Consider the following 14,283-nt stretch of genomic DNA (forward strand, 5'->3'; position numbering starts at 1 on the left):
GAAGTGTCGTGCGGGTGTTAGTTCGTCTGGCGATCGCTTTGGTAATCGGTAAACGGTAGAAAGTAAAAAGGGGCTGTATATTTTTATTATTTTTTGAAGACCGAGAGTCGTTCAGCTTCCTTCGGGTTACTTACTAGTATGGTGAGGGCAGCGTTGGTCTCACCAGGGGTTGATGGAGGGTCGCACTTATCCATTGCCTCTTTCACGTGGTGTCTTAAGCTAAGTCAGTGGGCTTCCCGGTATTTCCTCCGCTGTCTCCTGACATGCGTCTCTGTCTTGCCGATCCTCATGATCACCGGTAAATGGTCTGAACACAGCATAACTAGCGTGGCCGGAATGTCCATTGTTGGTCAAGAACAAATCCAACGTCGAACAGAAACGACTCGTTTGGAAGATAGGCATGAATGGATTGAGTGGGAACCCGTAAGCGAGTCCCTCCACAACAGTGTATCACCGTTTCTGTTGGCACGTACATTTTCCCACTGCTAGTAGAGCGCAGCTATCACGTACCGACACGACAACTAGGTAAAAGAACATGTCCCTTTTCAGCACAGCTCGGTGGGCGAATGTGAACAGGACAGTAGGTGGCATAAAAGTGAAAATTGCCTTATATCGTGGGCACTTTGATCCCAATTACTTTCATCAGGTGCAATTTAGGAAGGGGAAGTTCACAATATGCAATGATCCTTCGAATGACATTAGCAACATCACCAGCAGGTTGAACGTTATTTCAAGTTTGTGAATAGCGTTGGGAAATTTGGTGGAAAAAACGAACGGAATGGAACTGGATCAAATTGCATCAATTGCAAAGTAATGGCTCCTTTTCTTCCTGCTCATTTTCCAACGAGAACCGGGAACGCAGTTATTTAACCTTACCCTGGACGAGCTGACTAGGCATTCTTTCGGGCGATCAAACTGGAGGGAGAAATATCCGAAGCAACGTGTTCATTATACACTGTCTTTGCCTTGAAGGAGATTGTCCTGGTGGCGTAGCTGCTGGCGGAGTTGGTGTTGATGAGTTTGACCATGTGTCAGGATGGTTTTAACGATTTTATGATATTATCCGTGTGTATGGGATAGTTTTTGCATTTCATTGAAATACATAGAATTATTTATAATTTTCCATACGTATATCATTTTACATTTACTATTTGCTATGCTAAAATAATTTGTTATAAATTTGTATATTTACATATCCATGTATACATACATATCTATATAATATTAACACATACTGCTCATATTTTGGTATCTACAATAGCTATGTAACGCTGGTTTTTGTTACCTAAATGGATGAGTTTTTGCATTAGTATATATAATTACAATATTTATACATTCCTTTTAATAGATTTGTTGATCAAACGACGGACACAAACTGCTTGGACTACTTCAAATGGCAAAAACGCACCAAAATACAAAGTGAAACACTACAAATCGATGTTAAAGGAGTCGGCAATGAAAACGGTTACCTTATAAAAAAAAATTAAATTCGGAAAACATAAAACATACCGTTGTAACTGTAGCTACGAGTTCCATCACAACATCGCTTTAGAATCACTGTTCATGAACATCGGGTAGAACATGTTGCAATAATGCCTTACAAATGGGAGCCACGAAAAGAGCATGTATTGGCAGAAGGTAAGCATAATCGTTCGTATGATTTTGCTATTTTTGACTAATTCAGTATGAAGACCAATTAAACATTTAATTATCTTCGTTTTTCAGCAATTCGGTGCAGGCAACTACAACTGTAGGAAACCATCAAGAAACACAGCAAAGCTTGCGAGTTTCGTCGGGTAATCAGCAGCAATTCATTAACCATCGTGCAAGAAGATTACGCTCTTCTAGTCAATCGACTTCTTCGTCAAGCTTGAACAGTATAAACAATAATAGCAGTGGTAGCACCATTGGAAGTTCTTCTTGTAACAACGCTACAAATTGCACTGCAAGCACGAGCAGTAGCGTTAGCTCTAGTAATATTACAAGTACCAACAACAACACTACTACCTATAACCAAAACAATTGCAGTACATTAAGACAACAACGCTATCATCATATTAATACAATTCGACCTAGTACTTCTAGTACGAATCCAACGGCTGTCAACACGGGGGGTTTAATATCAAGGGTTTTCGAACATAACAGCAGTAGCGGCAGCAGTAATAACTCATTGAACTGCAGCAACACCACAGTAAATACTACTACTGTAACTAATTTTACTGCATCCATATCAACTGCAGGCGATTCTGCAAACAGTGCTATTTGTACTGAAGTAACAACAGTTGGTGGAGCCATTCCAGGGGCAGGAAACCATTTTCGTCGTGCATCCCCTGGTGATAAAAAAATCCATTCACAAAATAAAAACGATGATAAAATGGATGAAAGAAAGCAACAACAAAAACCCCCCGTTAAATCACATCAGCAGTCGCGCGATGCAACTCCAACAACTTGTAAAACGCGAAATCGAAAGGATGAAAGTGGAGGTTTGGCCATCAGTGAAACGTCACCAAAGAAACGCAATACTGTCCGAAGTCACGGGATGATCTCAAAAGTGTCCCCCGTGATTGCGGACAAAGAAGAAAATATGGCGATCGAGCAAATTGAAGAATCCAAAACAATCATCCAAACAACAAACAACGAGACGAGAGGAGATATAGAAAAACTGTGCGACTCACAGGAACATGTAACACCTATCGAGGGCGATCGTACTGTAGAGAATAGTAACCCAGTCAAAATGACGGCAAAGCTTAACGAAAAAGAAACGAAAGAGTCTTTGACAGAAGGCTACGAGGAAAATTCTAGCGCGGAAGCAAAAGAGACACGTCTTTCGCAAGTGGAAACTCATGACTCTCATACGTACAGTAATATAGATGAGAAGGGAATGAAAGCAAATGATAAAGAAGGAGCTCGTGGAAACGACGAAAAAGAAATGGATGTAAAGACACGCCTAAAAGATACAGAGAATATGCATAACGCAGAAGAAGGAAGCTCACGCGGATTGGATAATTCAAAAAGTCGAACAATTCTTCGATTTGTGCGCAAAAGTCTTGAAAATACGGCTATGTCAGTAATATATTCAAAAAACTTTATCGAAAATGAAACAATCGAAACCGAATATCCACGAAATCTGGACGATAATATTGAAATATTAAGTCGTGAAGCAGAAAATTTAGCTCTTCAATTTAAGCCTTCCGAAGAAAAATTGGTGCAGTATGGCCCAATCTTTGATCTAGAAAAATTTGAGGAGCAACGTAAGCAACAAAAAAAAGAGGACGACGAAGATGAAGCTATCGGAATATCTCCCTGTGGAAGGTTTCTAAAATACGATAAAGAGGTTGGTCGGGGATCATTCAAAACCGTTTATCGTGGATTAGATACTCAAACCGGTGTAGCCGTAGCGTGGTGTGAATTATTGGTTGGTACAGAATTTGCATTGATTTTTAACGGGTAAAACATAAGAAACATCTTTTATTTGTTTGTTTTTTTATTTTATATTATTATTTTAGGAGAAAAAGGTTAATCGTGTCGAACGAGCCAGATTTCGAGAAGAAGCGGAAATGCTTAAAAAACTACAACATCCAAACATCGTCAGATTTTACAATTACTGGGAGGCGGCACCAACGACTGGAAACAAGAAGAAAAATATTGTTCTCGTTACCGAGCTCATGCTTTCCGGTACATTAAAGTCGTAAGTGTTATCATTAATTGAATTTTATATGGATGTGTTCAAAACACAATGAAGTACCTTGATTCCAATTCTAATATGTATTTTTGCTTTCCAGGTATTTGCGTCGATTTAAAAAAATTAATCCAAAGGTGCTGAAGTCCTGGTGTCGGCAAATTCTAAAGGGTTTGCATTTCTTACATTCACGCATGCCGCCTATCATTCATCGTGATCTGAAATGTGATAATATATTTATAACCGGAACGACAGGGAGTGTCAAGATAGGTGATTTAGGATTAGCCACACTGAAAAATCGAAGCTTTGCCAAGTCGGTTATTGGTACGCCGGAATTCATGGCACCTGAAATGTACGAAGAACATTACGACGAAGCCGTTGATGTGTACGCTTTCGGAATGTGTATGTTGGAGATGGCTACTTCAGAGTATCCATACAATGAATGTAATACGCCAGCACAGATTTATAAAAAAGTAACATCCGGCGTGAAACCACAAAGTCTGGAAAAAGTCGAGAATCCCGAAGTGCGTGAGATCATTGAACGTTGCATACACGATAAAAAAGAAGGTCGGCCTACTTGTAAGGAATTACTCAATTGTGAATTTTTTTGTGAAGATATTGGTATTCGGTTGGAGCCCATATCGAAGGATCTTTTCTTAACCAATCCGGATAATGTGCGTATGGAATTTCGCCTGCGCATTATGGATCCAAAGAAACGTGTTAATAAACATAAAGAAAATGAAGCCATTCAATTTGACTTTGACATCCGCGTGGATGATGCAGAAGAGATAGCTAACGAAATGTACAAGTCTGGCATATTGATGGAAGACGATTCTAAGACGGTTGCGAAGATTCTCAAAGTTCAAATTCAAACATTGTTAAAAGAACGAGAGGAGAGAGCTCGGCAACAACAAGTTGAAAAAGACAAAGAAATTCTCCAAAAACAAGCACTGATTGCACAACAATTGTTTCAACAACAGCAGCTACAACAGCAGTTAGAAAATGATCTCCAAGTAACCGAACTTCAAGTGCCGCAAATAGCGCAACCGGTTCAACAACAACAGCAACAACTGGTTCAATCGCATCAAGGATATTATCAAGCATCATCCCTTCCAGCGTCGCAAACTCAGCAAATAATTTATCAACAACAGATTTCTGTCCCATTGGGCAATGAGCAATTGCAACAAACCTATCAACAGCATACAGTTGGGAGTCAGTTTGTTATAGGACAAAATATTCCTCTACAACAACCAATGTCACAAGTTATGCAGCAACAGCAGCACCAGCAGTTCCTTAGTCAAATTATTACAAATCAACCAACTCAGACTAATCATGCATCAACACAACAAACTAACTTCATACAACAGCAAATCTTCGTGGATTCACAACAACAACAGAACTTTCTTCTTCAGCTACAACAACAGCAAGCTTCACATCAGAGTCAATCTCAAGGAGGAAATCTGCAGTATATGAACCAAATTGGAGCACAACAGCAGTTGGTGCAGCAAATATTACATCTGCAGCAAAAAAATTTTGCTATGATGCAACAACAGCAACAACAGGCCGAACTACAGGAACAAATTTCCACTCTTGAACAACAACTCCAGGGAATCATTCCTATTCATAGCCAGCCAGCACAGAATATTCAACAGCAACAACATCCCCAGCAGCAATTAAAACTACAGCAGCTGCAACAGCCACAACAACAACAACAACCTCCACAACAACAACAACAACCTCCACAACAACAACAGTTACAGCAGCAACAACAAACACAACAGCCACAGTTACAGCAGCAACAACAAACACAACAACAGCCAAAGCAACAAACACAACAACAGCCACAGCAGCAACAACAAACACAACAACAGCAACAGAAACAAACACAACAGCCACAGCAGCAACAACAAACACAACAACAGCCACAACAACAAGTTCAACAACAGGCACAACAGCAATCCCAACAACAGACACAGCAGCAGTCCCAACAACAGACACAGCAGCAGTCCCAACAACAGACACAACAGCAGCCCCAACAACAGACAAATCAGCAAACGCCGCAACAACCACAGCACCATCAACAAATGCAATCGCAAAATGTTTATATACAACAACAATCTCAAAAACCTACCAATAACGTTACACATAATCAACCATTGCATATACATACAAATCAAAATATTTACATGGCTCAACACTTATGCGATACTTCAGCGCAGTTACACCACTCCATGCCAAATCAAATTGCAGCATCGCAAGCTCCACCACAACCGAGTTCTTCTACCACCAATTTGGTACATCATCAAGTAGCTTCGCAACAACAATTTGTAAAACAACAATCACCATCTTTAATAAATCAGCAACAGCCACAGCAGTCCCAAATCGCTCAGGCGCTTCCATCGCATAATGCTCTAATGGCGCAGCAACCCTCCCCAGTCGCAGTGCAGCAAACGATTTCTCAACTAGTTTCTCAAGGATCTTCTCAGCAAGAAAATGATGGCTCATTGACTTCGAGTACAGTTCCAGTTTCATCGAATGAAAACAATTCACACCTGCAACAGCAATTACAGTACAACCAGCAACAACAAGAACAGCAACAGTTCTTACAACAACCTTTAATGCAACAACAGAACTTTCAGCAGCAACAAGTTGCTCATCAAATGACCCTTAATTCACAAGAAGCCACATTTCTGCATCAAGCCGGAGCATTAGCATCAAATTATAATGGTAGCGGAAATCTCGTGGGGCAGAAAGGTTCTAATATCGTTAATCCTGCAACATCCTCTGCTGGAAACCTGCCTACAGCGACTGTTATGCTAGATCAGAATATATCGACAGCTGCTCCTTCATCACAGGCTGCGCTACCAAAAAGATTGACAAGTGAAATGAAAAAACGCCGCAATCATCGTTCTACAGAACGAAATCCGAAATTGCATGTACTCGGATACGAAAATAATATCATTGAATGCGAGATGGAAAATCGACCAAAAACTATTAAATTTAAGTTTGATCCAAGCAACGTTAACCCGGTAGAGGTGGCCCAAGATCTAGTAAGTGTTAAAAAAGAAAACAAAAATTAAACATACTGATAATATTTATTTTTGTTTAAACATTAGGTGAAACAAGATCTTCTAAGTGAATCACAGACAACTATATTCATCGAAATGGTTCGCGATATTCAACGACAACTGAAAGAAAATCCAAACCAACTGCCGATTGCATCGCAATGCTATCGTCGGTCGATGGAAAAGGTAAGAAACCTATTTAATCGATTCAGGCTTTTCATTCTTTAACACTGTTGAGCCCTAAGCTAAACCAGTCTGCTCATACACATAGCCTTGCTTTCACTTCCACTGCCATTCCCTTTTATATCCTCATACTTACCTCTCAGGATATGCGCGGAAAGGATATAAAAAGGAATTATCGCCTTAACGAGTCAGTTGCCATTCTTGCCATGTTGCCATGCCAAAGTGTCGTTTAAATACAAATTCAAACCGCTCCAATTCCAGTGTCGTATAGATACACTTCCCATGTCCACAAACCAACATCAGTTATTAAGATGTGTATGTGTATGTAGCAATTGGTAACCATGTCATATTAAAAATATACATTCTATTCAGAGAAATTTCCATGCTTTTCAGTCGCTATGCATAATCTGTCTTCTTCTTTACTGTCTTCTACTTTATCAGTTGAAGTCATAAAGCAATACAGTCAGGCCGTTCAAACGGAATTAAAGAAAATTAAATCCATAAGGAATCTAGATAGACGAGACCCATTTTAAATTGCTTACACTTTCGTTTATTTTTTTCAAAAGAATGATGATTATTTTAAATATATTACTAAACTATCATGTAAAGGCTACCAAAACATACCGTATGTAACAGTGTTTCGGTAGTGAATAGTGATTCTCTAACTACGTGGAATCAACAAGTTTAGTAAGTTATGACCGATTAGATGGACGTCGTGATCTAGGTTTAAAACCAAAAAGCATGTAACATATAACTTACGTATGCACAGAAACAATCATGTCTATGAATGGAAGTTTTCTCTCATAAAATCCTATATCCTTGTCCTATCATTCGTTAAGATGTGTGCAAAAAATGTACTTATATATAGTTACTCTGATCATATTATTAATTCGTTAATATGCATTTAAATGAACATCACTGCAATTTCTGCAACGATAAATATCAACATACAACAACCCACTACTACCAGGTGCGCCATGCGTCTCTAACACGACAGCGTTCGAATTTTAAAACACATCAGAGGCATAGATCCGTAAGTGAACAATATGAAATTTTCCCATTTTTTTACTGTGCGTTTTTACTCCTGCTCGTGTTATTATGTTTAATTTATCGTTTCGCACTGTTTATATTACTTGCATATGTGTTTTGCTCTGTTTGTTAGTTTTTTTATTTTGTTTGTTTGTTTGTTTGCTTGTTTATTTATCTTTTTGTTTGTTGATACAAATTATCTAATTGTTGATTTGTGCGTATATAAGTAAAGACATTTTAATCAAGACATGTCATGTCAGACAGGACAGTTGAATTGGTATTTCAATCAATAATTTGCAAATTTTTTTACTTATTAAATTTTTCGAATGTTTGATGCCGTAATACTTGTGAATCTTCTTTTGTTGATCTGTGTTGTGTAATGATAATACGTTTAATATGAGTTTCATTCACTGTGAGTACAGTAAGTTACCGTGGTATGCAGTACAGAGTATTACAGGATTGGATTGGATTAGAGAAAGGAATTGGAAATGAACTGTACTTCAGAATAATGTATACATTCACATAAACAAATCGGCATTTAAAAAGTACAATGAACTCCAATACCCAAACCTAGTGAGGGGCCCCTCGGAGGCCCTAAGCGGAATATAAGTGTGGATCCCCTATGACATTCAATCTCTCATATTCGGAAAATCCCTCTTATTTCACAGTACCTTCATTTTCGATGCATTTTTGTCCCTCCCTGAAAAGCTCCCTATTTTTTTCTTTTCTCTTTTTTATTATATATACACCGATTCTATGGTGTGATTCTCTAATTTGGAAATCATTTTAAAGTTTCAAAGTTAAAATAATATCATAATAGAACATATTTCAGATGAATTGCGAAAAGTTTCAGGTGCAATACATTTACACCTGATATTTGTTTACATTCTATATCCAGGATCAAGCTGACATGAAATTGCATGCTTGAAAGAATCTTCTAAACTGAAAACCGCTGTCATTCGACAGTCCTATCGACTTGCAGATTTGAGAGTGTTCACGATGAAACGATATTTCACTTCATGTTATTTTAATTCGTTACTGTAAATGTGTTACATCCTTCTGTATTTTAGCAATATATTGCTCAACAAGGTTGTCATTACGAACTTGATATACGTGAGAATTACTAGTCATTTTATTTTGATACTGTAGCGTACAGGAGGGTGCTATCTGTAATTATATAAAAGAATGTTTGTTAACTAACCGGTAATATAGAGCAATATATCTTTTCAAAGGGCATCACAAATGTTTGTGGCAGTTAACTGTATATATGATAAAACATATAGAATATTTAATTTGATAGAACGTCTTACTCAAATGTTCGTTTATTAGAATTAGATTTTTTTAAACTGTTAAAATTGTAATTTTTGTCATGTTTCAGTAGCTTTTGTTATGGAAACAATGATATTGTCATTATTAATTATTTTCTTTGAAGAAAAAAAAAACTTCTTTCAAATTTGTAATCGGGTATGGCTGACTTGTTGGTATATTGTCACGTCTTTGCTGCTTAAATCTTACCATATCACAAATTTTTTATTGTTTTCTTTATTGATCTATGCTTAAATTTTGCGCAAAGTTTACGAACAGAATTTTTCTTTGCTTTGTTTGAAATAAAATAAACAAGTATTTTTTTATACAACAAATATGTTACTTAACTGCTAAACAGTCATACAAACTCTTGTTATTTTTATTTGTTCTTTTCTTTGTTTTTTTTCTATCTTGATCTATGCCCATTGTTAGCGCGATGAAACGTCGACTACTGCAGCAAATTTTACACACATTTTCGATCCTACAATCATTGATCGCCAAGCTCTTGGAACAGGAATATCAAGTACAACTACATCTTCGACATCGTCTTCGCCACTGTCTCAACAACAACTTATCGCATCCTTTGTTTCATCACAAACGAACGGTGAAGTGACTTCCCTGGAAAAACCACAGCCAAGTGATGGTAACAGTACCGAAAATACTTCCATTGCATCTGCACTGCAGGACCAAGAGCAAAAAAATGAGATGATCTGCAACAGTGACGATACCCATCAAACGTCTGTTACTACTGTATGCATGATAACTGACGAAAGTGTAAATGATAATAACAGCAGTTGCGATGAAAACTCGCGTAAAGCAAGTACTGTTAGTACAGATTATACATCACATGAGAACACACCAGAGAACACAATTACTTCTGCAAGCAATTTTGACATTCTACAGTCTCGTTCAAGTTTTGGCGAACACGACAATATGAGCACAGTATCATGTTCAGACGACCGTCAATTTATGGCTACAGTGGTTGCTAATGAAGCAACTTTTGTATCGGAAGAAATCGAAACCAATACAACAATAGTTAAACAGATCGAACAACCACAACAGAGTGTTTCCACTTCTGAGTCATCCAACATAGCAGTGGCAGATAATTCAGTTAAAGGTGCTTTACTTTCCACAGCTATTAGCAACCTTTCCGTGATGGAATCTTCTAGTCAAAATGTATGTCAGATTTCGGCATCTCATGTAAATAATTCCGAAAATATTAGGACAAATGAATCGATGCAAGTTGGTGAAGAAACAGTGCTTCTAATTGATGAAAGTAAGGTTGATTCGCCTTCTAACGAACTATCAAAAACACCAATTGCGACCCCCCAGCTGAAGGAACGAAAGCTTTCTCGTTTTTCTGTTACTCCCGTGGTTTTACCGGATGTTGTGGATGTAAACGAGCCTCAGATCGAGAAAAAAACAGTGGTGGACTGGTCTAAGCCTATGCTGCCTGACGCTGGAATAGAAGTCCAAACTGATTTTGTGGATCCTTTTGCAGAACCCATCCTTCCACAACAAACTTCGGATTACGTACCTCGTCAGTCTGCTTTGATGGAATCTGCACCAACTCAACAGCTGTTAAATACGGAATCAACAAATCTAATGCTCCCAAATACGTTTAACGATGGCATGCAACAGCAACAAGAAATGTACTTTCAACAGCAATCACTGGACATGGCAAACCAACAACAACAGTCTTATGCAATAACACAACAACTAACGAACAGTTTCGAAGCACCTACGGTTCTGCAACAACAAATACAGCAACAAGTGCAATACCAGATACAACAGCAGCAACAGTTACAACAACTATCGATTCAACAAGCTATCCTTCAACAGCAACAGATACAGTATCAGCAACAACAAGGAAATAGCTTGTTGGTAAACGAAAGTAATCTCACAGAATGTGATCAACAACAGCTACATCAATTACAGTTTCAACAGCAACATCAATATCATCAACAACTGCAGCAGCAAGTTGTATTTCAGATGCAGCAACAGCAACAGCAAATGATACAGCAGCAACAAATGCAACAAAATCAGCAAATGAGGCCAGTAGAACCGAACAGTTTAATAACTGCCCAACTTTCTCTTGATCAAGGGTCTCGTGAATCAATGGCTAATAGTAATCGGATGCCAGAAACGTTGGAGCAGCTCAAAATAGGCTTAGAGAACATAACACACGTTCATGTGAACACAAATAAATCAGGCGCGTCCACAAGTCTTTCATCACAGGCCAGTGCTACTGCATTGTCAGCGATGATTTCCCCTCATCCAGCTCCGTATCCTTCCGAACCGTTATTATCACAGCAATCGCAACAACTTCAATCGCAGCCGGTGGTTTTTTACCAATCGCAAGAATATGTATCGGATGGAAATGGTGCGTCATCGAATGAAATACATGAGACTGTCACAAAAGAAGGCACAGTTCCTACAACTCAAGAATATATAGTTGAAGGAACAAGTTACGCGGCAGTTGTGGCTGGCGAATTTACATCACAGTCAACGCAGCAACAATCCAGTTCAGTGCAAGATGCATCCAACATCGGATTACAGGAACAACCGCAGCAACATGCAACAAGGCAAACATCTGCGGAGCTTAACAATGTGTCTATAGTGGAATCAGACTCATCGCAACCGTGTGCTTCGCAGCAATCGGTTCGGGAATCTAGTATCAACATTGATGATAATCGGGAAAAACAACTAGCCAGTCAAGGGAATGTTGATCGCATCGACAGGTCAGTAACAGAGGCCATTAAAAGAAAACAAAGATTATCATGTCACGGCTACACCTACAAACAAAGAGTCTGTTAACAACCTGTCTAACCTAACCCTTGTTTACCTGCTTGTCCCTACCTCCCAGCATGGTTTCTCGCTCTCATTAAGACGCACGTGGTTTTTTCCATTGTAATCTTTGGGTGCGCGTGCTATCGGGACTTAATAACGTGGGTTTTTTGTACTTCCACTATGTATCTCTTTTAAAATGAATGAGGCCCCAAGTCCCAAAAAAAACAAAATATCTTTTGCCGCTATCCTTTCCCATCTTTTGTCTACCAATTTGTAACGTGCTTTGTCTATGTTCGTTAGACGTTGCCCCTCTCCATTTGCTAAGTTTACGCTATTGTATAATAATAAACATTGGCTTTGTTCTTATAGCGTAATAGAACTGCAGCTGAATTTACCAAGCGCGACTGTTGGATCGGAATCGTCTATACCAGTATCTGCATGTGGATCATCGGATCACTCAGCATTGTTGGTGGTGAGTGTAAAAAAAAACAACATTAATGCAAAATTCTCTCTATTTCTTTAAACTAAATTTGATTTTTTGCATTGCAGCAACATAATCAATCAGTTCTTAAAAGCCCATGTGGTGAGATAAGTGGAGAAATAAAGAGTCCAAATGAACAAAAAACATTAGTACGCAAAGTGTCGCGGTTCCACATTCAGCCCGTTCTGGAATCACCACAAGCCATTGAGTTGCAACCACAGACAATTAATATTCAGCTCAAACCAGTCGTGACGAAGCTTGTTGATACTCAGACAAACACGGCTTTCTCTTCACCAACGGATGAAAAATATTGTCAAACCTTTCCATCCCAATATCAACAAAACCAACAGATGGCACCAATTATGTGTGAAGTTCCAACCACAAATGATCTGGAGGCGAAATTGAATCAAATGCTTCCAAAAACTCCAAATTTAGAATCATCAACATCGTGTTCTCTCAACATGACATCGCAAGGAAAGATTCAACAAATAAGCTTACCATCATCTTCCTTAAAACCGTCGCAAGTTGCGGCATCTGCGGCTAATGCAACATTCACAAAGCATATACAACAGCATCAGCAGCATTCTTCACAATCAATACAATCACAACCACAAATGAACGCTCCAGCTGCAATATCCTCCAATCCCAACAGTAAGCAGTCAACCCGTATCGTCCTTGTTATTCTAAATGCTAATTTATCTTATATGTTTTACAGATAACGTACAGACAACTTTGATGGATAGCTCCAACTATTCTATCGGTACTCAACCCTCTCAATCACTTGCAGTAGTCCCACAAATTCCATTGGAATCAAATTTCAACAATTCGGATATTGGACATAATTTGATCGCCATTCAAAATCTCCTATGTGGAATGCAGTTAATGCCAAGCGCTCGACAACAACTACATTTGTTACTCCAACGGCAGCAAATAGAACACGAGGAACTGAAATTGCGACACTTTCTTGAATTGGAAAAATTTCTAAAGCAGCAAAAAGAGGAAATGAAATTTCCTTCCGGTATTGTTGCATCATCTGGACCCCATGCAAATCAAACGCAGCAAATTATTCCCAGTCAGTCTTCTTCTCAATCGGTCGCTTCGACATCAGTTTCTGCCATCGATGTGATGTCGGATTCGCCTCCTTTGGCTGCAGTGAACCAGGTCGGATATTATGAGGTTAGCAGTACAGAAAATATGTCCTTGACGACAACATCGTCTTATAGCGCAGGCTGTAACACAGACAACGGGGCTGGCAGTGCCACGGATATAGAGCTGGAGTTAGAATCAATTAATGCGACTGCTTCCAATAGTGTAGATGCTATTAAGACCATGTTACAGCAGCAGCAGCAGTTCCAAAATCAGCTACCAAATCAACAGTATCAACAGTAGCAAACATAATACAGGAGTTATACAGTCGAAAATATATTTATCTATAGGTAAGTATTGAATTGTGTACTGGTCGTGTAATTATATATTTGAGTGTGTACGAGTTGCAAATTGTAAACCAATGATTTTCTTAACGATTGTCGATATTTTAAGTTGCTATTACTATTCGAAAACGTTTTTCTTTTCTATAAAAAGCCAAAAATATCAAAATACCCAGTATAAAGCATGTTTACACCCAGGACGTTACACTAACTAACAGGACACTTACTAACGGTGTATTAGTTCTTTTCCATGTTCCTGCATCAATGACCGAATACACGGTGAACCTTTCTTCAATATTATAGTATCACATGCGTTATGCTAAA

General features: G+C 38.6%; 1 protein-coding gene across 1 annotated transcript; it reads left to right on the forward strand.

Moving 5' to 3' along the window:
* Window positions 1-1,541: 1,541 nt before the first annotated feature.
* LOC126568649 (uncharacterized) lies at window positions 1,542-13,938 on the forward strand. Its single transcript, XM_050225164.1, has 11 exons — window positions 1,542-1,638; window positions 1,726-3,415; window positions 3,507-3,688; window positions 3,783-5,407; window positions 5,591-6,729; window positions 6,796-6,930; window positions 7,898-7,960; window positions 9,694-12,002; window positions 12,421-12,520; window positions 12,601-13,183; window positions 13,248-13,938. The coding sequence occupies exons 1-11, from the start codon at window positions 1,604-1,606 to the stop codon at window positions 13,919-13,921; spliced, it is 8,535 nt and encodes a 2,844-aa protein (XP_050081121.1). The 5' UTR covers window positions 1,542-1,603; the 3' UTR covers window positions 13,922-13,938.
* Window positions 13,939-14,283: the final 345 nt, after the last annotated feature.

Source organism: Anopheles maculipalpis, chromosome 2RL (assembly GCF_943734695.1).
Source record: "Anopheles maculipalpis chromosome 2RL, idAnoMacuDA_375_x, whole genome shotgun sequence".
In the NCBI taxonomy this organism is placed as follows: domain Eukaryota; kingdom Metazoa; phylum Arthropoda; class Insecta; order Diptera; family Culicidae; genus Anopheles; species Anopheles maculipalpis.